At 42.2% G+C, this 26,056-nt stretch overlaps 1 protein-coding gene across 4 annotated transcripts in view; it reads left to right on the top strand.

Moving 5' to 3' along the window:
• LOC110490371 (muskelin) overlaps positions 1 to 26,056 on the top strand; it is a 41,968-nt gene that overhangs the window by 9,894 nt on the left and 6,018 nt on the right. For 2 of the 4 annotated variants that reach the window (XM_090200531.1, XM_021563727.3), the window contains exons 2-13: positions 4,228 to 4,297; positions 7,427 to 7,569; positions 7,672 to 7,760; positions 7,930 to 8,039; positions 8,689 to 8,881; positions 9,275 to 9,409; positions 9,614 to 9,679; positions 13,917 to 14,029; positions 14,425 to 14,637; positions 15,008 to 15,229; positions 15,611 to 15,740; positions 25,563 to 25,710. In XM_090200531.1, coding sequence (XP_090056657.1) covers positions 7,433 to 7,569; positions 7,672 to 7,760; positions 7,930 to 8,039; positions 8,689 to 8,881; positions 9,275 to 9,409; positions 9,614 to 9,679; positions 13,917 to 14,029; positions 14,425 to 14,637; positions 15,008 to 15,229; positions 15,611 to 15,740; positions 25,563 to 25,710 — 1,556 coding nt within the window. In that variant the 5' untranslated portion in view covers positions 4,228 to 4,297; positions 7,427 to 7,432. The remainder of the gene's footprint in view (positions 1 to 4,227; positions 4,298 to 7,426; positions 7,570 to 7,671; positions 7,761 to 7,929; positions 8,040 to 8,688; positions 8,882 to 9,274; positions 9,410 to 9,613; positions 9,680 to 13,916; positions 14,030 to 14,424; positions 14,638 to 15,007; positions 15,230 to 15,610; positions 15,741 to 25,562; positions 25,711 to 26,056) is intronic. The other 2 variants (XM_090200532.1, XM_021563729.3) reach the window with 1 other exon arrangement.

The following is a 26,056-nucleotide window of genomic DNA, read 5'->3' as shown; positions in this document are numbered from 1 at the left end:
CTCCGGTTGTAAAACCGTATGTGTCTCAAGCCCTCAAAATTGGATAAGATTCTCCTCTGTTCAATACTGGCCATGTAATTCTGACAGGATATTCAAATAATATTTTTTAAACTAATTGACAAGTAGTCCATATGCTGTCAAGATCTCGCCTGAACACAGACTATTTTAACCTTACAAATAGATAAACATTTAGGTCTGCTACCTCACCCGCCTTAGCCATTTGATCCCTTGTTCATTGAATGAGGGATCTCTTTTATAAAAACGTAAAGTATTTGGTTGTAATTGTAATGTTGCAGGATGGTAAACCATCCTCTATGAAATTCCAGGAGAGCTACTGGGTTTGCAGGCTTTTGCTCAAGCCCTGCTCGAGCACACCACATTGTAAAATATCAGCTGCTCAACAGGACCTTGATATGCTGACTCTGGTTTGTTTGAGCAGGGTTGTCAAAAGCCTGGACACCCCAGTAGCTCTCCAGATGGAAGGTTGACGGACCACGTGTTTTATACATTAGCCTGTCTGCAGTATTTCACTTCGGGGGGGGGGGTGTTTAAGTCAATCAAATTAAATAAAATGTAATTATAAAGACCTTTTTTACATCAGCAGATGTCACAAGGTGCTTATACAGAAACCCAGCCTAAAACCCAAAAGCCAGCAATGCAGATGGCTAGGAAAAACTTCCTGGAAGGCAGGAACCTAGGAAGAAACCGAGGGAGGATCCAGGCTCTGAGGGGTGGCATGTCCTCTTCTGGCTGTGCCGGTTGGAGATTACAAGAGTAGATGGCCATTAAAGCCAGCTCAAGATGCAAGTGCCTTGGTTAAGGCCACAACAGCAAGAGATGCTGCATCAGTGCCGATTTTAGCATCTAAATTCAGGTGGGGCAACAAAAAGAAAGTGGGATGCATGCCAGCAAAGCCACTAAACAATATATTAATTATAATGGTGACATGGTGCCCACAAACTGTTAGGACCTACATAAAGCTGTCCCAACAGCAGTCCCAACACCTTACCACTGCTACATCTGGCTATCAGCGGAGCCTTGTCTGGCAGTGAAACAGTTCATTCAGCCTCATTTACTGGCTTTAAAAAAACATAGCTGATATGGCTGACTTGCTTAAACTAATGTGGTTTCTACTGATAATTGAGATGTACAAACTATGGCATAAGGGGTCGACAAGCGGATAAGAGGCAATCCGTAATTTAGATTAAGACATTCATGAGCAAGCTTGGACGGACGAAGTCAATAACTAGTTGCTCGGCACTTTTGTTATTTACAGAGACAGAATTCAGAACATGGGCCGTTCTTAGTGTTCTCCCTGTACACCAAGTCAACCGTAGTATAAATAACGGGGACATAGCTACAGTATACATACACAGTATACATATCTCCCTGGCATAATACATCATCTATGCAGCAGCATACAATACATTTTTGGACTCACCTTGATGTGCCTTGCGCACTTAAACAGGAAGGTGGTTCGGCGATCCTTCGTGGGTAAATTTTGTCATTAAAGTCTGGCATTCTCTGGATTTATGGTGCTTTCAAGACAACTGGGAACTCGGGGAAAGTTGTGAATCATGATGATGTCAGTGATCTTCAGGTCGTAGCTTTAGAAATAGTTCTGAATTTCACAATTCTGAGAGAGTTCCCAGTTGTCTTGAGCTCACTAAAGTCAGATTTTGCAGTTCAAGTGACTTGAGCTTTTGGACGAGTTCAAAAAAGCTTCTAATTTCTCTTCTGGGCTTGACATTAACATTTTTAGACATATCTTAAACATATGTGGGTTTTTGGTAACAGAATTACAAGTTTTAGATATAATTTCTTAACTTCACTATTATTGTGTTTTGATGTATTTTTAATACCTTTTAAAGACATGCTCCGGTACTTTGGCAACTACTTAAACCTCCTGCTTTGGGCTAGATGTGTCAATGTGTAGTTCATATACGCTTAATCTTTGAGCAGAATAACTGTGGTACTTCAATTAGCCACTAAATTCCTAGTTTGAAAGGAACTCTTTTTCTGGAAGCTGTGCTGCACCATTTTCCCCCACGTGAGCCAGCCCCCTAGCAATTAGTTAAACCAATGAGCTTTAGCCCCTTGCCATAAGCGAGACATCTAGCAAGATAACCACACAGCAGAGCGAATGAGAGCGCAGTGATGTGTTGCACATACAGTATCATCACATGTGACGTAATATGCAATTTTCAGGGGCCACTTTTGGCGCGTGAGTGCAATTTTCAGAACTACTGGCTAAAAACTATACAAAAGTACAGGAGAATCCATTTGACTTTTTCTGGTAAATGTTTTCTAAGACTTCTTTTCCTCCCGTTTGACCAGAAATCAAGGCTAGTACTTTTGCCTCAATTTTAAGATGGAAAATTTATAAAAAAATTATCTACAGTGCCTTGCGAAAGTATTCGGCCCCCTTGAACTTTGCGACCTTTTGCCACATTTCAGGCTTCAAACATAAAGATATAAAACTGTATGTTTTGTGAAGAATCAACAACAAGTGGGACACAATCATGAAGTGGAACGACATTTATTGGATATTTCAAACTTTTTTAACAAATCAAAAACTGAAAAATTGGGCGTGCAAAATTATTCAGCCCCCTTAAGTTAATACTTTGTAGCGCCACCTTTTGCTGCGATTACAGCTGTAAGTCGCTTGGGGTATGTCTCTATCAGTTTTGCACATCGAGAGACTGAAATTGTTTCCCATTCCTCCTTGCAAAACAGCTCGAGCTCAGTGAGGTGGGATGGAGAGCATTTGTGAACAGCAGTTTTCAGTTCTTTCCACAGATTCTCGATTGGATTCAGGTCTGGACTTTGACTTGGCCATTCTAACACCTGGATATGTTTATTTTTGAACCATTCCATTGTAGATTTTGCTTTATGTTTTGGATCATTGTCTTGTTGGAAGACAAATCTCCGTCCCAGTCTCAGGTCTTTTGCAGACTCCATCAGGTTTTCTTCCAGAATGGTCCTGTATTTGGCTCCATCCATCTTCCCATCAATTTTAACCATCTTCCCTGTCCCTGCTGAAGAAAAGCAGGCCCAAACCATGATGCTGCCACCACCATGTTTGACAGTGGGGATGGTGTGTTCAAGGTGATGAGCTGTGTTGCTTTTACGCCAAACATAACGTTTTGCATTGTTTCCAAAAAGTTCCATTTTGGTTTCATCTGACCAGAGCACCTTCTTCCACATGTTTGGTGTGTCTCCCAGGTGGCTTGTGGCAAACTTTAAACAACACTTTTTATGGATATCTTTAAGAAATGGCTTTCTTCTTGCCACTCTTCCATAAAGGCCAGATTTGCGCAATATACGACTGATTGTTGTCCTATGGACAGAGTCTCCCACCTCAGCTGTAGATCTCTGCAGTTCATCCAGAGTGATCATGGGCCTCTTGGCTGCATCTCTGATCAGTCTTCTCTTTGTATGAGCTGAAAGTTTAGAGTGACGGCCAGGTCTTGGTAGATTTGCAGTGGTCTGATACTCCTTCCATTTCAATATTATCGCTTGCACAGTGCTCCTTGGGATGTTTAAAGCTTGGGAAATATTTTTGTATCCAAATCCGGCTTTAAACTTCTTCACAACAGTATCTCGGACCTGCCTGGTGTGTTCCTTGTTCTTCACGATGCTCTCTGCGCTTTTAACGGACCTCTGAGACTATTACAGTGCAAGTGCATTTATACGGAGACTTGATTACACACAGGTGGATTGTATTTATCATCATTCGTCATTTAGGTCAACATTGGATCATTCAGAGATCCTCACTGAACTTCTGGAGAGAGTTTGCTGCACTGAAAGTAAAGGGGCTGAATAATTTTGCACGCCCAATTTTTCAGTTTTTGATTTGTTAAAAAGGTTTGAAATATCCAATAAATGTCGTTCCACTTCATGATTGTGTCCCACTTGTTGTTGATTCTTCACAAAAAAATACAGTTTTATATCTTTATGTTTGAAGCCTGAAATGTGGCAAAAGGTCGCAAAGTTCAAGGGGGCCGAATACTTTCGCAAGGCACTGTATGCCTTTATTTCCCCAAAATATACACTCTTAGCTTTTATTTGACTCCCAATTTGATATGCTGTTATGAACTCTCTGCACATGTGGTGCTCATGGGTCCTTTTACATGGATATTACCCTATCCCTTTGCTCACAACAAATGATGGTTGGATGTTGGCTGAAACATGTCCTTTCTCCCATCTTTCCCTTTCTGTGTGTAGAAACATCTTGGTGGACAAACCCAATGACCAGTCCTCCAGGTGGTCGTCTGAGAGCAACTACCCTCCACAGGTAACGTCTGCTGTGCTCCGCCCACATAGACACCTGTCTCATACTCAGGCCTACCTGTCACTCACACACCTTCCATGCCTTGTGCCTTACCTGTCTTGGGATGGGGCTCTTCCGTAGAGGGTCTGTGCCCAGTTGCATACAACACCTGTGTTCTCAATTCACTGGTGGCTGCTAAACAGGAGCACCTAATAGACGGGTTGGTTGTTTAGCAACAAAACCGACGCGCATTCAACTATGGGGCAAAAGACTGCGTTGACTTAGATTGTTGACAACATGTAAACTATATTTTGTCTCCAGCATTTATTGAAACATAAATACATTTGCACAAATAACACTTCTCAAATACATCGTTACACTTGTTTTTAGCTAGCTAGGGAATTTTAGCCTCTTTAGCATTGACATGAAATCAGTCTCAACACCTCGAACAAGACATGGTATAGTTCAAGAAAAATATTAAACTAGTTGAAACAAGTCACTTACGATTCCCCACATGGCAGTTTCTTGTCACTGTTGGTAGCTATCTGGCCATCCAGAATCATAAAGTCCACGGGCTTCTGCCCCATAGAAGCGTGCGTTGTCAGCTAACACATCTTTAGTATGCACTTCTTGACCCCAATGACTTGTACTTGCACTTTTGTGAGTAGGAAGTGGCCCAGCGTAGCGTGTTTGACTGTCTTGTGGTTATGGGCAGAGGAAATTGAAACTTTGTTTTTGCTGTAAGATGAAACTAAGCATGGCAGTCTTAACCACTCAAGCTAGACATTCAAGTGTGGCAGAGGCAAAACTCCACTGCATCTGTTTACGTCAAATACGTTACACTCTCTAAAAATGTTGAACTCTCATCAACTGCTTTTATCTTTTCAAAGAGAGGGAGGTTGTTGAGAGGTAGAGCCTTCAAAATAATTATACTGAACAAATGATAAAACCATACCCCATAAATCATAAATGAAGCCTGAGTCCTTTCATATAAATGTTTTATAATGGTTTCTATGACAACAAGAATCGACAAAGCATTGAGATACGGATCTTTCATTAGCAAGTGTGCCATGTTTTTAGGTGACAGGACTGTTTTGAAAAAGCAAGATCGATATACCCAAGCCTAGGAGTAATCCCTCTGTGTTAAATGTACCCTAGGCGATAACCTAATGAGATGCAATATATCTGCCTTATTATTGATGAAAACTGTTGAAGATGGAACCGTATCAGAGGACCCATTAGTAAGCCTAGCAGATGCACTCTGGTAGTGGATGGTTATTGCTCACTCACACAGCCATTTAAACCTACAGGATTTGAGGATCTGAGGACCCATGCCAAATCTTTTCAGTATCCTGAGGGGGAATAGGTTTTGTTGTGCCTGCTTCACGACTGTCATGGTGTGCTTAGACCATGTTAGTTTGTTGGTGATGTGGACACCAAGGAACTTGAAGCTCTCAACCTGCTCCACTGCAGCCCCGTCGATGAGAATGGGGGCGTGCTTGGTCCGCTTTTTTCTGTAGTCCACAATCATCTCCTTTTGTCTTGATCACGTTGAGGGAGAAGTTGTTGTCCTGGCACCACACGGCCAGGTCTCTGACGACCTCCCTATAGGCTGTCTCGTTGTTGTCGGTGATCAGGCCTACCACTGTTGTCATTGGCAAATTTAATGATGGTATTGGAGTCGTGCTTGGCCATGCAGTCATGAGTGAACAGGGAGTACAGGAGGGGGCTGAGCACGGGCCCCTGTGTTGAGGATCAGCGTGGCGTATGTGTTGTTACCTTCCCTTACCACCTGGGGGTGTCCCGCCAGGAAGTCCTGGATCCAGTTGCAGAGGGATGTGTTTAGGTTATTGATGATTTTTGAGGGCACTATGGTGTTGAACGCTGAGTCAATGAATAGCATTCTCACATAGGTGTTCCTTCTGTCCAGGTGGGAAAGGGCAGTGTGGAGTACAATAGAGACTGCATCATCTGTGGATCTGTTGGGGCGGTATGCAAATTGGAGTGGGTCTAGGGTTTCTGGGATGTTGGTGTTGATGTGAGTCATGAACAGCCTTTCAAAGCACTTCATGGCTACAGATGTGAGTGCTACGGGTCGGTAGTAATTTAGGCAGGTTACCTTAGTGTTCTTGGGCAAAGGCACTATGGTGGTCTGCTTAAAACATGTTGGTATTACAGACTCTGACAGGGAGAGGTTGAAAATGTCTGTCAAGCCACTTACGATTTAGTCAGTGCATGCTCGCAGTACACGTCCTGGTAATCCGTCTGGCCCTACGGCCTTGTGAATATTGACCTGTCTAAAAGTCTTACTCGCATCGGCTGTGGAGAGCGCGATCACACAGTCATCCGGTACAGCTGGTCCTCTCATGAATGTTTCAGTGGTATTTGCCTCGACGTGAGCATATAAGTAGTTTAGCCTGTCCGGTAGGCTCGTGTCACTGGCAGCTCTCGTAGTCTGTAATGGTTTGCAGGCCCTGCCACATTTGACGGGCGTCAGAGCCAGTGTAGTAAGACTATCTTAGTCCTGTATTGACGCTTTGTCTGTTTGATGGTTCGTCGGAGGGCATAGCGGGATTTCTTATAAGCTTCCGGGTTAGAGTCCCGCTCATTGAAAGCGGCAGCTCTAGCCTTTAGCTCAGTGAAGATGCTGCCTATAATCCATGGTTTCTGGTTGGGGTATGTACGTACGGTCACTGTGGGGATGACGTCATCGATGCACTTATTGATGAAGCCAATGACTGATGTGGTGCACTCCTCAATGCCATTGGAGAAATCCTGGAACATATTCCAGTCTGTGCTAGCAAAACAGTCCTGTAGCTTAGCATCTGCTTCATCTGAACACTTTTTTTTATTCATCTCGTTGTTGGTGCTTCCTGCTTTAATTGTAAGCAGGAATCAGGAGGATAGAGTTATGGTCAGACTTGCCAAATGGAGGGCGAGGGAGAGCTTTGTCCCATAGTTTGACTGTGCAGCAGCTCATATACACAGCACTTCTCCTCTGCTCTCTGTGCCATCTGCAGTGTTGTGAAACATGTTCGGAGAGCAGTAGAATGAAAACTGCAGTGTCATGTGTTGATAATATAGATCGGACACTGCATTATGAATTATTGTGAGAGACTGCTGATCAGGTTCTCCCCTCTATTTTCCCTCCAGTACTTAATGTTGAAATTGGAACGGCCATCAATCGTTCAGAGCATCACCTTTGGGAAGTATGAGAAGACTCACGTGTGTAACCTGAAGAAGTTCAAAGTGTTTGGTGGGATGAGTGAAGAGAACATGACAGAACTCCTGTCCAGGTGAGAGCAGAGGGACAGTGACGTGTACTTCTTTACTGTATAATTAACCTACCTTACTGTCTGTACCATATTTATTTAATTTGATCTTCTATTTCTCTGCAGTGGCCTGAAAAATGACTACAACAAGGAGACCTTCACCTTGAAGCACAAGATTGACGAACAGATGTTTCCCTGCAGATTTGTTAAAATAGGTGAGTTTGGAGATGGCTTGGGCCCAAGGCTTGGGCCTACGTGTTGTACTCAGTCCAGCTTGAAAATGGTTGTAGTGAAGGGATGCTACACGGCTGGAGATGGAAATAAGTCAAAATGGCAAAATAGTTGATGATTTAAATTATAGACCGTTCTCTCTGTCTCTCTCAGTGCCTCTGATGTCTTGGGGGCCCAGTTTTAACTTCAGTATCTGGTACATTGAGCTGCATGGCATAGAGGAACCTGACTTAGTGCAGCCCTGCCTTAACTGGTACAGCAAGGTGAGCCTGCCTCTGAGACGCACGCACTCACATACACAGTTGGGGTTAAGGGAGAGAATCCGTCTGAGTGGGTTACTTAAGCAATAAGGCCAGAGAGGGTGTGGTATTTGCGGAGTGCCTGGATACAGCCCTTCGTCGTGGTATATTGGCCATGTACTACAAACTCCAGAGGTGCCTTAATGATATTATAAACTGGTAACCAATGTAATTAGAGCAGTAACAATAATATTTTGTCATACCTATTGTATACGGTCTGATATACCACGGCTGTCAGCCAATCAGCATTCAGGACTTGAACCACCCAGTTTAAGCAATAAGGACCTAGGAGGTGCGGTATATGGACAATATACCACGGCTAAGGGCTGTTCTTATGTACGATGCAACTCGGAGTGCCTGGATACAGCCCTTAGCTGTGGTATATTGGCCATATATCACAAACCCCTGAGGTGCCTTATTGCTTTTATAAACTGGTTACCAATGTAATTAGAACAGTAAAAACATTTTTTTTTGTCATGCTCATGGTATACGGTCTGAAATACCACAGCTTTCAGCCAATCAGCATTCAGGGCTCGAACCACCTAGTTTATAATATGAAGTATAACATATGTGATGAAAAACATTGATCAAATATGGAGCTGTATTCCTCTAGTACCGGGAACAGGAAGCGATCCGCCTGTGCCTGAAGCACTTCCGGCAGCATAACTACACAGAAGCCTTTGAGTCGCTGCAGAAGAAGACACGCATCGCGTTGGAACACCAAATGCTGACACACCTCCATGACCGTCTGGTACTCCGGGGAGACTTTGATGCCTGTGAGGAGCTCATCGACAAAGCCGTCAAAGGTCCTGACACCCACACCTCCTCAGAAAGACCGATGAGGGCTGGACCTACTGCCCTGTACATATCAACTTCAATACAACTACATGACTTCAATCATCCTACTAACTACAGACCTCTACCATCCCATGACTGAGAACTTAAAACCTAGCTCGGCTTATATTTAGCTCATGAATTCAGTGGATGCCATAGTGATTCATTATTTACACTATAGATCCATGTATCTCTACATTACTTTTTAATTTTTATCAGATTGGTTTGCAACCACAGGGCATGGCAATGTCATCCTGACATCATCCTTTCTTTTTGAGATTGAAAAGGTAACAAAACTATTCACTTCTATCTCCTGGCTAAAATAATCTGGACAATCTTCCTGTGTTTGACATTTTCCTCTGTAGACGGTTTATTTAACCAGTACATCAGCCAGCAAGAGTACAAGCCAAGATGGAGTCAGATCATCCCTAAGAGTAACAAAGGTACAGCCTCGCAAGAGCCAAGCCCAGATGACATGAACAGTGAGACAAGCTACTCAAGTAGGAAATGTTTTTTCATTAACAAAATGCTGTGGTACGCTGTGCACTACCACTCTATAGCGATTCATTCATGTTTTTCCCTGTCTCCCTTTCTCTTCTGCTCCTTTTCCATTTTCCTTCAACACTCCATCCTTCTCCTACATTTGATTCCCTCCTTTCCCTCAACCCCTTTCTCGCGCTCTGCTGCTCCATCGCTCTCTCCAGGTAATGAGGACGACAACAGACCAGGGATGAGGGGAGGTCATCAGATGGTCATCGACGTTCAGACAGGTGAGGCATGCTAGCTAACACCACACCTAGACCCCCCCCTCTATAATGTCACCTATAACTTCAACTGGATTTCTCCTCTTCCAAATCTTTTATTTAACTATAGCGGAAATTGACGTTTAGGTTCCACCTCCGAAGAGTGACACAGGCTGCTAATACATATTTACGAATTGGGGATGGGAACACCATGGGTGCTTTCCATGTGGAGTGGACAAATAACAACAAGTAGGGCACCGACAGCTGTCAGTGTAGCTAGCTTGCATGCTAACCTTATCTGGCTAACTAATATTATCCATTGCTACGCTGTATTCAAAATATTAGTCAGCTAGGCTATGGCTGGTTCTGGAGATGGATTTGTCATAAGCGTGTAGGGAGAACTTTGCCACAGATGGACCGGGGAAACCAGTCCACAGTTTTGGCATCGTCCATAAATTGTGACTGGGAATCTGCCATAGAAATGGGAAGAATAATATTGGGGGGGGGGGGGTGTTCCAAAATGCAATCTTAGCACACACAATTTTAAACAAGTGCAACTTGACAAATTATCCAATGAATTATGATAATTTGCTGGTAAAACAAATTTGCACCCCCTATTTTAATTTGCGCCATGGCTCAGGCAGCAAAGTGCAGGTGTTTCTGATTAATAAACAATGCCATGCTGGTGGGTGGTACCATTTGATGTAAAACCCAGCCCTGAAACGAAATATAAGCTAAAAAGAATTTGCACGTCATTTCATAGGAAAAGACACAGCATTGGCACGAAGTTGCACAAAGTGGGTAGTTCGGGGTTGTCACTTCAAGCACAAATATATTCTACTTTGACTTAAACAATTACTTATTGACTTAAATCATTGTGTAACATCGTGGGTAAGCTCTGGCCATCGTCTTTCAGTGGATTTCTACTGTCGTCTTTTAAAGCTGTTTTGCAGAGGACGTTGGTTATTTTAGTGCTGTAATGTTCTGGTGGCTTACTCGCCTGCAGGCGTTTGTAAAGACAAAGGCTTGTATTGTGCGCGTGTGTATACAGGCTGTGAGAAGCCTTGCATCTAGCTGGTCTGTCTCTCAGGCCCCCAGACACTGAGAACTGTCTTGTTGGTCAATCCAGATGACCTAGAGTAACCCCCCCCCCCCCAACCAACCTACAAAAACCTCCACAGTCTGCACGCCATGCAGACATTACCCCTGTGTGCTGCTCTGCTGATTTGCCATGGTTACGGCCCATTGAACCTGTCCACCTCTGTGTCAATAATGCACTCATGCTACTCAATTCATGGGTTCTTCAGGACTTCTTCAGGACTTATGGAATGGAACTGTTCTTTCTGCAATTGAAGTGATGATTTCCCCCAATATTCTCATGGTTGCACTCAGTATGTAGTGTAAGTGTTTATCTTGAATAGCCTTTTTCTACTCGTTAACCCTTTACACCCATGGAACTTAGCCTCTGGATACGGCTACATTGAAATGTTTGAAGAAACATACAGTTGAAGTCGGAAGTTTACATAACTTAGGTTGGCGTCATTTAAAACTCGTTTTTCAACCACTCCACACATTTCTTGTTAACAAACTATAGTCGGTTAGGACATTACTTTCTTCATGGCACAAGTAATTTTTCCAACAATTGTTTACAGACAGATTATTTCACATATCATTCACTGTATCACAATTCCAGTGGGTCAGAAGTTTACATACACTAAGTTGACTGTGCCTTTAAACCGCTTGGTAATTTCCAGAAAATGTCATGGCTTTAGAAGCTTCTGATATGCTAAGAGAGATCATACTTTTTGGAGAAATTACCTCTGGTCTGATGAAACACAAATAGACCTGTTTGGCCATAATGACCATCATTATGTTTGGAGGAAAAAGGGGGAGGCTTGCAAGCCGAAGAACACCATCCCAACCGTGAAGCACGGGGTGGAAGCATCATGTTGTGGGGGTGTTTTGCTGCAGGAGGTACTGGTGCACTTCACAAAATAGATGGCATCATGAGGAAAGGAAATTATGTGGATATATTGAAGCAACATCTCAAGACATCAGTCAGGAAGTTAAAGCTTGGTCGCAAATGGGTCTTCCAAATGGACAATGACCCTAAGCATACTTCCAAAGTTGTGGCAAAATGGCTTAAGGACAACAAAGTCAAGGTATTGGAGTGGCCATCACAAAGCCCTGACCTCAATCCTATAGAACATTTGTGGGCAGAACTGAAAAAGCGTGTGCGAGCAAGGAGGCCTAAAAACCTGACTCAGTTACACAAGCTCTGTCAGTAGGAATGGCCAAAATTCGCCCAACTTATTGTGGAAGGCTACCTGAAACGTTTGACCCAAGTTAAACCATTTAAAAGACAATGCTACCAAATACTAATTGAGTGTATGTACATTTCTGACCCACTGGGAATGTGATGAAAGCTGAAATAAATCATTCTCTACTATTATTCTGACATTTCACATTCTTAAAATAAAGTGGTGATCCTAACTGACCTAAGACAGGGAATTTTTACTAGGATTTAATGTCAGGAATTGTGAAACTGAGTTTAAATGTATTTGGCTACGGTGTATGTAAACTTCTGACTTCAACTGTATGCATAACCATGGTAGCAATTGAAAGGGACCACTTCATAATATGGGGAAATTATCGGACCAAAGTTGAGGACACAACAGTCAAGCGTTAGATTAAGAGCTCTAACTTGTGTATCAAAGTGGCCACACACCTCTCCGACGTGTGCACAGTTACATTTCAATTCACTTTTATGGCTCAAGGAAAGAGCTTTCAATGATTAGGTGCCTTTTAAATTTGTTTTATTTAGCTGTACTGTTGAATTGAAGCAAGCACACTTTTTATTTATTTTGTATTTTTTGGAACACAGCCCTGCATCCCCATCACACAATTGTTTTCGCAATCCAAAATTGGTCCATTTATAAATTGCGTTCTGGGTTAGGTGGGCACAATTTGAAAGCTTATTCTCTTGCCAACATGACTCCTAAGTTATAAAATACAGTGTTAGTGTTAGACTTTCAGAAGGCCCTTCAGAGAAAATGATACTCATTTTGGCGTGCATAGAATGGATTAATGAGTGCATTCAGCTGCAAAGTTTCTTCACAATGCGACAAACAGGCTCCTTCTGTTTAAAAAAAAAAAAAAATACAAAATCATAATTTTGCCATGTCATCCTTGTACATGTACATCAAATATTGCGATCATAAATGTTGATGATGTAAAGGACATGAGTTTCATCATATTGAAAACCAAAGCGCACATTTGGACTCGTGGGTGTGTGGTTTGCAGTATTTATTATAATCGTCTCATCTTTCAAAACAGAGTCCTCTTGATCTACAATATTCCCCTCTTTGACAAAACGTGCAAAAGTAGCCCAATTAGTGGGAGGGACGAGTGGGGTGTGTGTCTATCTTCTTGTTGCGCTTAGTACTGCTGTTTACGCCTGTCCAGTTGAATCCTATACATCTCTGTAGGGGAGATCCTGAGTTCTGACGTCTTGTATGGCATGTTACTGTATGGTTGCTGGATCGAATCCCAGAGCTGACAAGGTCGTTCTGCCCCTGAACAATGGCAGTTAACCCACTGTTCCCCGGTAGGCTGTCATTGTAAATAAGAATTTGTTCTTAACTGACTTTCCTAGTTCAAAAAATAATGATTTGCCACTGCGTTCTGATAACGCTTATCAGTGACCAAATCTGCCATTTTCAACCAGTATACAGGTTTGAGTGTGACGGGATAGTTTCAGGGCCATTGTGCTTTACTGTAGTCTTCTTGGTGTTTCAGTATAGGCACCAGAGTAGTTCATTGATGTTGAATGCATCCAGCTGTCAGAGAAGATCACTGCACCTGTAAATAGCCCATCCAACTACCTCATTCCCTTACTTTATTTATTTATCTTGCTCCTTTGCACCCCAGTATCTCCACTTGCACATTCTTCTTCTGCACATCTATCACTCCAGTGTTTTAATGTTGTATATTGTAATTACTTCGCCACCATGGCCTATTTATTGCCTTAGCTTACCTCATTTGCAAACACTGTATATATACTTTTTCTACTGTGTTATTGACTGTATGTTTGTTTATTCCATGTGTAACTCTGTATGTGTCAAACTGCTTTGCTTTATCTTGGCCAGGTCGCAGTTGTAAATGAGAACTTGTTCTCAACTAGCCTACCTGGTTAAATAAAGGTGGAATATATATTTTTTTTAATCCCCGGTGTTGACCAGCGTTGGCTTCTTCTTTCCTACAGAGACGGTGTATCTTTTTGGGGGCTGGGACGGCACACAGGACCTGGCTGACTTCTGGGCCTACAGTGTTCAGGAGAACCAGTGGATCTGCATCTCCAGAGACACAGAGAAGGAGGTGAGAGAGCAAGATGTATGAAAGAGAGAAGCATGGTGGAAAAGAGGAGTTATTGTGACACAGAACAACACTGTTAAATGGTCCATACTGATTGTTACAGCTGCTTCATGAGCAGAACACTACATTATTTATAGGAATGATCAGGAATATGACTGCAGTTTTCTTTGGTCAAGGTGAAGGTAATGTCTAACAAATGATTATAATGAAGATAATAGTTATAAGCTTCACTATAGGAAAATATAACAAAGTTGTAATGTTATTGGGCAGGTACTGGATATCAACGAAGTTCAGTAAATGGTAGAAACACTGTCGCCACATGGGAGCAGGGGGCCGAGTCGTCTCCTTTTTTTATAGATATTTGGTGTGATGGCTTACCCCCCCGTGTCCTCTCCCAGAGTGGTCCCAGTGCGCGGTCCTGTCACAAGATGTGCATCGACAGTCAGCGGCGGCAGATCTACACACTCGGCCGCTACCTAGACTCCAGCGTCAGGAACAGCAAGTCTCTGAAGAGTGACTTCTACCGCTACGATGTCGACGCTAACACCTGGACACTGCTCAGCGAGGACACGTCAGCCGACGGCGGGCCCAAGCTCGTCTTTGACCACCAGGTAACCTCTTTATCACGCCCCTCAAAGAGCTGTATCGCACACGTCCAAACTGGACTAAACTGGCTACGAGGGAATTGAAACACTGTGGGCTTCATTAAAAATAGGTTACAGAGTTTTTGTTGGTTAAATAATTTGTCCATTCAGCCATCTGGAGGTGAGACCAGAGCACTGATGAAGGCTTAGCCGGCTATAGTCTTGACATATTTTCCTCTTTTCCCACTTTTTAAGCTAAAAATGGATCTGTAAATGCCAGGGATTTTTACATTTTTACACTGCTCAAAGCCCAACACTGAAATCCAAATGTTGAATCTCATGACTCTCTTCCGACCCAACCTTTCTCTTCTCTCACCCTTCCTCCTCCTCTTTATAGATGTGTATGGACTCGGAGAAGCACATGATCTATACGTTTGGCGGACGGATTCTGATGTGTAACGGCAGTGTGGAGGACAGCAGGACGTCCGAGCCCCAGTTCAGTGGGCTGTATGCCTTCCACTGCCAGGCCGGAACATGGAGCCTGCTCAGAGAAGACTCCTGCAACGCTGGGCCTGAGGATGTCCAGTCACGCATCGGACACTGCATGCTCTTCCATACTGTGAGTTATGGGAGTAGTAGCATGACTGGTGTTGATGTTAGGGTAATGTTGTCTGGATGTTACTGAACTGTGCTCATACACTCTCACACATATCAACACACAATGTGGCAACATTGCGGTGACATTCTTTATAGAATTCAGCACAAACACCAGAATGATTTATTGACAGAAAGCCAAAATGGCTTTCTGCTTTGTGTTTTTAGAGAAAGCCAATGACAGAACAAATATGCACCAATTTTACTCTCATTACTTTTATGAAGCCAAGGAAAATTGTTCAGACTATTATCTTGTTCCACAGAAGAATGTAAACCATTCAGTGTTGGCATGAATATGAAATAGATTTTGCTCTTCTCTCGCTCATCTCCCCCTCCCTTTCTCCAGAGGAATCGTTGTCTGTATGTGTTCGGAGGTCAAAGGTCAAAGACGTACCTGAATGACTTCTTCAGCTACGACGTGGACGGGGACCATGTGGAGATCATCTCAGACGGAACCAAGAAGGACTCCGGCATGGGTAAGACTGTCCACTTAGTCACTTAAGCCACCAGGGACAGTAACTCCATGGGTGGAGTAAAGTACAACCGACACCTTCATTGTTTAGTGCCAATGTTTTGTTCCAAATGGATCTGGTCAGGTCTAATGCCAAGGGTGTTGCAAGGCTAACCTAAATGAGTTTAGCCTTCATGTAAAAGTCCCCTCACTGCTTTCAGCACGTTGTACTTGCACCCTGGGTTCCACCCGTTCTGCAGGGCAACAGAGAATCTAGTAGCGTGGCCGTAGTGCGTTTGTTTACAAAGTTGGAATTCATAATTGCTTGCTGTGATTAGAAAGCGAGAAGTTGATTTCATCAGCTTCTGAGAATAGCATTTTTGTCACGTGCAAATGGGGTTCTTAGAAATTCCCAGCCCGTATTATTGTGGTATTTAGCAAAACCTCACAGGAACATTTAATTAGAGTGCACTCTCACACCACACACACACACACACACACACACGGTTTCAATCTCTTACAATCTACTTTCTCTTTAATTTTTATTCTCACACTCTCACAGAACCATATTATTTTATCTTCTACTTTTTCTATTACACACACATGTTTGCAAAGCTACTGGTAATTTACCAACGTTACCAGAATCTTCAATAATTTTGGTAATTAACAGAAAACTTATGGTAACTTTGGTCATTTATACTTGAATAACGGTAAAGAATATTTTATTTATTGTTATATACACATACAGTGCCTTGCGAAAGTATTCGGCCCCCTTGAACTTTGCGACCTTTTGCCACATTTCAGGCTTCAAACATAAAGATATAAAACTGTATTTTTTTGTGAAGAATCAACAAGTGGGACACAATCATGAAGTGGAACGACATTTATTGGATATTTCAAACCTTTTTAACAAATCAAAAACGGAAAAATTGGGCGTGCAAAATTATTCAGCCCCTTTCAGTGCAGCAAACTCTCTCCAGAAGTTCAGTGAGGATCTCTGAATGATCCAATGTTGACCTAAATGACTAATGATGATAAATACAATCCACCTGTGTGTAATCAAGTCTCCGTATAAATGCACCTGCACTGTGATAGTCTCAGAGGTCCGTTAAAAGCGCAGAGAGCATCATGAAGAACAAGGAACACACCAGGCAGGTCCGAGATACTGTTGTGAAGAAGTTTAAAGCCGGATTTGGATACAAAAAGATTTCCCAAGCTTTAAACATCCCAAGGAGCACTGTGCAAGCGATAATATTGAAATGGAAGGAGTATCAGACCACTGCAAATCTACCAAGACCTGGCCGTTCCTCTAAACTTTCAGCTCATACAAGGAGAAGACTGATCAGAGATGCAGCCAAGAGGCCCATGATCACTCTGGATGAACTGCAGAGATCTACAGCTGAGGTGGGAGACTCTGTCCATAGGACAACAATCAGTCGTATATTGCACAAATCTGGCCTTTATGGAAGAGTGGTAAGAAGAAAGCCATTTCTTAAAGATATCCATAAAAAGTGTTGTTTAAAGTTTGCCCACAAGCCACCTGGGAGACACACCAAACATGTGGAAGAAGGTGCTCTGGTCAGATGAAACCAAAATGGAACTTTTTGGCAACAATGCAAAATGTTATGTTTGGCGTAAAAGCAACACAGCTGAACACACCATCCCCACTGTCAAACATGGTGGTGGCAGCATCATGGTTTGGGCCTGCTTTTCTTCAGCAGGGACAGGGAAGATGGTTAAAATTGATGGGAAGATGGATGGAGCCAAATGCAGGACCATTCTGGAAGAAAACCTGATGGAGTCTGCAAAAGACCTTAGACTGGGACGGAGATTTGTCTTCCAACAAGACAATGATCCAAAACATAAAGCAAAATCTACAATGGAATGGTTCAAAAATAAACATATCCAGGTGTTAGAATGGCCAAGTTAAAGTCCAGACCTGAATCCAATCGAGAATCCGTGGAAAGAACTGAAAACTGCTGTTCACAAATGCTCTCCATCCAACCTCACTGAGCTCGAGCTGTTTTGCAAGGAGGAATGGGAAAAAATGTCAGTCTCTCGATGTGCGAAACTGATAGACATACCCCAAGCGACTTACAGCTGTAATCGCAGAAAAAAGTGGCGCTACAAAGTATTAACTTAAGGGGGCTGAATAATTTTGCACGGCCAATTTTTCAGTTTTTGATTTGTTAAAAAAGTTTGAAATATCCAATAAATGTCGTTCCACTTCATGATTGTGTCCCACTTGTTGTTGATTCTTCACAAAAAAATACAGTTTTATATCTTTATGTTTGAAGCCTGAAATGTGGCAAAAGGTCGCAAAGTTCAAGGGGGCCGAATACTTTCGAAAGGCACTGTACATGTGCGTACACACACAGTACCAGTCAAATATTTAAACAAACCTACCCATTCAAAGGTTTTTCTTTATTTTTACATTGTAGAAAAATAGTAAAGACATCAAATTCATGAAATATCACACATGGAATCATTTAGAAACCAAAAAAAGTGTTAAAATAATCAAAATATATTTGAGATTCTTCAAAGTAGCCACCCTTTGCTTTGACGACAGCTTTTGCACGCTCTTGGCATTCTCTCAACCAGTTTCATGAGGAATGCTTTTCTAGCAGTTTTGAAGGAGTTCCCACATATGCTGAGCATTTGTTGGCTGCTTTTCCTTCACTCTGTGGTCCAACTCATCTCAAACCATCTCAATTGGGTTGAGGTCGGGTGATTATGGAGGCGAGGTCATGTTATGCAGCACTCCATCACTCTCCTTGGTTAAATAGCCCTTACACAGCCTGGAGGTGTGTTGGGTCATTGTCCTGTTGAAAAACAGATGATTGTCCCATGAAGCCCAAACCAGATTGGATGGCGTATCGCTGCAGAATGCTGTGGTAGCCATGCTGGTTAAGTGTGCCTTGAATTCAAAATAAATCACAGACAGTGTCACAAGCAAAGCACCATCACACCTCCATGCTTTACGGTGGGAACCACACATGTGGAGATCATCCGTTCACCTACACCGCATCTCGCAAAGACACGGCGGTTGGAACCAAAAATCTACAATTTGGACTCCAGCCCAAAGGACAGATTTCCACCGGTCTCATGTCCATTGCTCGTGTTTCTTGGTCCAAGCAAGTCTCATCTTCTTATTGGTGTCCTTTAGTAGTGGTTTCTTTGCAGCAATTCGGCCATGAAGGCCTGATTCACACAGTCTCCTCTGAACAGTTGATGTTGAGATGTCTGTTACTTGAACTCTGTGGGCCCACTCTGTGGGCTCTGTGGGCTGCAATTTCTGAGGCTGGTAATTCTAATGAACTTCTCCTCTGCAGCGGAGGTAACTCTGGTTCTTCCATTCCTGTGGCGGTCCTCATGAGACAGTTTCAAGTTCTTGACATTTCTATGTTTACTGACCGTCATGTCTTAAAGTAATGATGGACTGTTGTTTCTCTTTGCTTATTTGAGCTCTTCTTGCCATATGTACTTGTCTTTTACCAAATAGGGCAATATTCTGTATTCCCCCCTACCTTGTCACAACACAACTGATTGGCTCAAATGCATTAAGAAGGAAAGAAATTCCACAAATTAACTTTTTAACAAGGCATACCTGTTAATTGAAATGCATTCTAGGTGACTACCTCATAAAGATGGTTGAGAGAATGCCAAGAGTGTGCAAAGCTGTCATGGCAAAAGGTGGCTATTTGAAGAATCTCAAATATAAAATATATTTTGATTTGTTCAACACTTTTTGGTTACTACATGATTCCATATGTGTTATTTCATAGTTTTCATGTCTTCACTATAATTCTACAATGTAAAAAATAAAAACCCTGGAATGAGTACGTGTTCTAAAACTTTTGACCGGTACAATGTACATTTGAAATCGGATGTTAACATACATACACCGTAGCCAAATGCATTTAAACTCAGTTATTCACAATTCTTGACATTAAATCCTAGTAAAAATGCCCCGTCTTAGGTCAGTTAGGATCACCACTTTGCCTTGAGACTGAAATGTCAGAATAATACTAGAGTGATTTATTTATTTCATCACATTCCCAGTGGGTCAGAAGTTTACATGCACTCAATTAGTATTTGGTAGCATTGCCTTTTTAAATTGTTTAACTTGGATCAAATGTTTCAGGTAGTCTTCCACAAACTTCCCACAATAAGTTAAGTGAATTTTGGCCATTCCTACTGACAGAGCTTGTGTAACTGAGTCGTCTGTAGACCTCCTTGCTCACACTCTTTTTCAGTTCTTCCCACAAATGTTCAATAGGATTGAGGTCAGGGCTTTGTGATGGCCACTCCAATACCTTGACTTTGTTGTCCTTAGGCCATTTTGCCACAACTTTGGAAGTATGCTTAGGGTCATTGTCCATTTGGAAGACCCATTTGTGACCAAGCTTTAACTGACTGATGTCTGGAGATCCCTCTTGCAGCAAAACACCCCCACAACATGATGCTGCCACCCCCGTGTTTCAAGGTTGGGATGGCACTGCGTTTGAAGGTAGGCCTTGAAATACATCCACAGGTACACCTCCAATTGACTCAATTGATGTCAATTAGCCTATCAGACGCTTCTAAAGCCTTGACATCATTTTCTGGAATTGTCCAAGCTGTTCACAGTGCATGTAAACTTCTGACCCACTGGAATTGTGATACAGTGACATCTAAGTGAAATACTCTGCCTGTAAACAATTGTTTGAAAAATGACTATCATACACGAAGTAAATGTCCTAACCGATTTACCATAACTATGGTTTGTTAGTTCTAGTTTGTTGAGGTAATCTGAAGAGATTTTCACTTCCTGAAGCACCTCCCACAAGTTGGATTGGCTTGATTGGCACTTCTTACGTACCATATGGTCAAGCTGCTCCCACAACAGCTCAATAGGGTTGATCGGTGACTGTGCTGGCCACTCTATTATAGACAGAATACCAGCTGACTGCTTCTTCCCTAAATAGTTATTGCATAGTTTGGAGCTGTGCTTAGGATCATTGTCCTGTTGTAGGAGGATATTGGCTCCAATTAAGAGCTGTCCCCAGGGTATGGCATAGCCTTCCTTCAAGATCCCTTTTACCATGTACAAACCACTAAAGCACCCCCAGACCATCACATTGCCTCCACCATGCTTGGCAGATGGCGTCAAGCACTCCTCCAGCATCTTTTAATTTTTTCTGTGTCTCATGAATGTTCTTCTTTGTGATCTGAACACCTCAAACTTAGATTCGTCTGTCCTTAACTTCTTGGATATAGGGGGTGCTATTTTAATTTTTGGATGAAAAACGTTCCCGTTTTAAAAAGATATTTTGTCACAAAGATGCTCGACTATGCATATAATTGACAGCTTTGGAAAGAAAACACACACAAAACTGCAAAGATATTGTCTGTGAGTGCCACAGAACTGATGCTACAGGCGAAACCAAGATGAAATTTCAAACAGGAAGTGCCCCAGTTTTTGAAGGCGCTGTGTTCCAATGACTCCTTATATGGCTGTGAATGGGCCACGAATGAGCTTAGACTTTCTGTCGTTTCCCCAAGGTGTCTGCAGCATTGTGACGTATTTGTAGGCATATCATTGGAAGATTGACCATAAGACACTACATTTACCAGGTGATCGCTTGGTGTCCTCCGTCACAATTATTGTGTAATCTCCAGCTGCAGTACTTTTCCGTTTGCTACTGAGGAGAAACCCAACTGCCACGAATGATTTATCATCGAATAGATATGTGAAAAACACCTTGAGGATTGATTCTAAACAACGTTTGCCATGTTTCTGTCGATATTATGGAGTTAATTTGGAAAAAAGTTTGGCGTTGTAGTGACTGAATTTTCGGGGTTTTTTCTTAGCCAAACGTGATGAACAAAACGGAGCGATTTCTCCTACACAAATAATATTTTTGGAAAAAATGAACATTTGCTATCTAACTGAGAGTCTCCTCATTGAAAACATCCGAAGTTCTTCAAAGGTAAATAATTTTATTTGAATGCTTTTCTTGTTTTTGTGAAAATGTTGCCAGCTGAATGCTAGGCTAAATGCTATGCTAGGCTATCAATACTCTTACACAATGGTTGAAAAGCATATTTTGAAAATCTGAGATGACAGTGTTGTTAACGAAAGGCTAAGCTTGTGAGTGAATATATTTATTTCATTTCATTTGCGATTTTCATGAATAGTTAACGTTGCGTTATGGTAATGAGCTTGAGGCTATGATTACGCTCCCGGATACGGGATTGCTCGACGCTAGAGGTTAACACAGCGCGCATCCAACCCGGAAACCAGCCACACCAATGTGTCGGAGGAAACACCGTGCACCTGGCGACCTTGGTTAGCGTGCACTGCGCCCGGCCCGCCACAGGAGTCGCTGGTGCGCGATGAGACAAGGATATCCCTAAAAAAAAAGTGTTAAGAAGCAGTGCGGCATGGTTGGGTTGTGTATCGGAAGATGCATGACTTTTGACCTTCGTCTCTCCCGAGCCCGTACGGGAGTTGTAGCGATGAGACAAGATAGTAGCTACTAACAATTGGATACCACGAAATTGGGGAGAAAAGGGGGGTGAAAAAAAAAAATTATAATAAAAATAAATAAAAAAAAACTTTTTATTGGCCAATCTGAGATATGGCTTTTTCTTTGCAACTATGCCTTGAAGACCCAACATCCCGAAGTCGCCCCTTCACTGTTGACGTTGAGACTGGTGTTGTGCGGGTACTATTTAATGAAGCTGCCATTTTGAGGACTTGTGAGCCATCTGCTTCTCGAACTAGACCCTAATGTACTTGTCCTCTAGCTCAGTTGTGCACCGGTGCCTCCCACTCTTTCTATTCTGGTTAGAACCAGTTTGCGCTGTTCTGTGAAGGGAGTAGTACACAGCGTTGTACGAGATCTTCAGTTTCTTGGCAATTTCTTGCATTGAATAGCCTTAATTTCTCAAAACAAGAATAGACTGAGGAGTTTCAGAAGAAAGTTATTTGTTTCTGGCCATTTTGAGCCTGTAATCGAACCCACAAGTGCTGATGCTCCATATACTCAGCTAGCCTAAAGAAGGACAGTTTAAAAAAAAAAATGTATTGCTTCTTTAAATCAGCACAACAGTTTTTCAGCTGTGCTAACATAATTGCAAAAGGGGTTTCTAATGATCAATTAGCCTTTTTTTAAATTATAAACTTGGAACACAGGAGTGTGTTAGCTAATCCATGTGCCACTGGAACACAGGAGTGATGGTTGCTGATTATCTGTACGCCTATGTAGATATTCCATTTAAAATAAGCCGTTTCCAGGTACATTAGTCATTTTCAACATTAACAATGTCTACACTGTATTTCTGATCAACTTGATGTTATTTTAATGGACAAAAAATTTGCTTTTCTTTCAAAAACAAGGACCTTTTTAAGTGACCCCAAACGTTTGAAAAGCTCCGGAAAAAATTTGAGACCACTGCAAAATGATCAGTTTCTCTGGTTTTACTATTTGCTCTAAATGACTATTTTTATTTGGGAGAATGTTGTCAGTAGTTTATAGAATAAAACAAACATGTTAATTTTACCCAAACCAGAGAAACTGATCATTTTGCAGTGGTCTCTTCTTTTTTTCCAGAGCTGTGTATATGTTGTGTGTGTGTGTGTGTGTGTGTGTGTGTGTGTGTGTGTGTGTGTGTACAAACGCATCCAAATTAAACACCAATGGTATTCACTAAGTTGGTATTCACTAAGTTTATATTTAGGATTGTTTTACGGCTTTTGTCATTCATCATCTTTAGTTTTTTGTTTAAATCATCTTATTCATTATTTCATATGTTTTACATGTGATTAGGCCACACAGAGGGCCAGATGGTTACAGACACCTGTGATAATCTGAAGTACCCAAAATGGCCAGTAGATGTCTTGTGATAACTTTGGTATCTTTCAAGGATGTAATTTATGGTAGTTTGCTGGGAAACTTAGAACGTTTCCAGTAATGTACCCTCCCTTTGCAAACCTACACACACACACACACACAGTCTGAATGCTAACTTGAGCAAATCGCAACATTGCACTCCGTTTAGTCGCTATCAACTGATGCTTTTGGTCAGCAGCTGTGTGTGTGTGTGTAGCCTAATGTGTCTTTTTCCCGTTGAGCTTGTGACTCCGTGATACATGTGATGGGGAGAGTTCTGTAAATGTAGTATCTTCATCTACCCTTACACTAAAGAATGTAATAGAATCTGTGGTTTCAGATGCAATAGATGGCTGTAGGAGGAGATGCCGTCTCTTCTATTAAAGTGACATGTGACAGACTTTTCAGTGCAGCTCATTAAAAGGCACAGGGCAGCAGAGAGAAAGAGATGCTTGTTGTCCTGATAAACAGATTGTCTAAAGATCTCTGGCTGGACAGAGCAGAGCTGGACTGGCGTGATAATGGCAGAGTATTAATAGGACCTCAGTGTGCCTCTCGCATCTGTGTCATCCTGCAAGAACGAGAGAGGGAGGCAGAAGTAGAGAGATGGAGGGAGAGCGAGTAAAACCGAGACGAGGGAGAAACCGAAAGATGCAGAATGAGCAAGCTAGAGCGAAATAACAGAATATATTTTGGCAGGAAGGAAGTAGCAAGCCAAACAGTGCTCTTGTAATCATTCTCTAATGTTTATCGCCACCGCAGCTGCTCTGTGTTCTGCTCCGGCACCACAGAAACATCCCCCTGTTCATTTCCATTTCAGAACTTTGCTTTATTGAGCTCCATCTATCCCAAATGGCACCCTATTCCCTATATTGTGTACTACTTTTGACCAGGGCCCGTAGCGTCTGGTCAAAAGTAGTGCACTACACATGTGTTAAGGTGCTATTTGGGACGTAGGCTGTGTCTGAAGGGCAGAGCACAGTCTTTAGTGGCTCTGTCTTTCTGGTGTTTTCTTCTTGTTCTTCAAATAAACTTCTTTGTTTTGTTGATTCTCTAAAACCATCTGTACTCTCTACTCAAGTTACACAGGCTGGTTGACCTAGGGGCCTGTTTTGTTTATGCAGAAGTTAATGCCTTGGTTAATGTCTTGGAACAGGACATCGACGCATAATTCATGTTGTGTGATTGTCAAACTGTCTATGAAGCTTGTTTGAGAAATGGCCCTAATTTTCCTTGAAAGCATATGGTGGGTTCCATAAAAATGTATTAGTACAAGTTGGTAGTACTAAGTGATTTAAAATGTTTTAAAATGTCCTCCCAGCACCCAACAGTGTCTTTTGTTTTGACACTGTTCCTCAACTTACCATCATATATTTGATACACCATGTAGTCATTGCGAAAGCTTATACCTGCTTCTTACGTACAACTACTGAAATACATGACCACAAAGCGGAGGAACTTGGCCTGTATGTGTTCCATATTCCGCTATACGTATGAATAGTAGCATACTGTATATACTGACGTGTCATGACTACAAACACACGTGCAATCAGAGGATTACTTTAGACCAGCATTGTACGCAAATCTGGGTAAAACAACATGCATATGGATAGTTGCATACTGTTTACACTGGCCGCAAACACATCCTGTTCTGTCAGTAATGCAAATCGGTAGAAAGACAAACATACATTTGCGTTGTGTCCTGCTTGTTTCCAGCGAGTCTCGTTGCTATGTACGTTGCTATGTGAGCAGCCTTTTGCTTTCGTAGTCTCCCAGTTCTCAAATCTTTTAATCTTGGCCTCGATGGAAACAATGTGCAATGGTGTTAAATTACCATAGAGCCCAGAATTCTGTGACCAGGAAAAATGCTGAATCCCTGCTGTTATATCAATGTAGCCTGCTATTCTCTCTCATCTCAGAAGCACCAGTCTGTCTTTTAAACCTCTCTCTGATGTGTGTTTGTCCCTCAGTGCCGATGACGGGCTTCACCCAGAGGGCCACCATAGACCCAGAGCTGAATGAGATCCACGTCCTGTCTGGCCTCAGCAAGGATAAGGACAAACGAGAGGAGAACGTTCGTAACTCCTTCTGGATCTATGACATCGCACGCAACAACTGGTACGAAACACACACACACACGTGCAGTCTTGTATAACTAACCATGTGGGGGGGACACAATTCAATCCCATTCAACATATTTTCCCTAGCTCCTAACCCTAAAACCCTAGCTCCTAAACCTAATTCTAACCTTAACCCTAAACCCCCCCTTGAAATAGCATTTGACCTTGTGGGGACTAACAAAATGTTTTTTTTACTATTCTTGTGGAGACTTCTGGTCCCCACAAGTATAGTTGCACACGCCCACGCCCACGCACACAATAAGACACTTTGATACAATCATCAACCAGTAGTGTCATATTTCAAAGGCTTTCCTGAACTGAAAGGGAGTTTCATAATCTCTCTG

The sequence above is a fragment of the Oncorhynchus mykiss genome, chromosome 15 (assembly GCF_057628025.1).
Source record: "Oncorhynchus mykiss isolate SJ-2025 chromosome 15, ASM5762802v1, whole genome shotgun sequence".
Lineage (NCBI taxonomy): Eukaryota > Metazoa > Chordata > Actinopteri > Salmoniformes > Salmonidae > Oncorhynchus > Oncorhynchus mykiss.
Note: the sequence above shows the minus strand (reverse complement) of the source record. Positions and strands in the feature narration are given on the sequence as shown.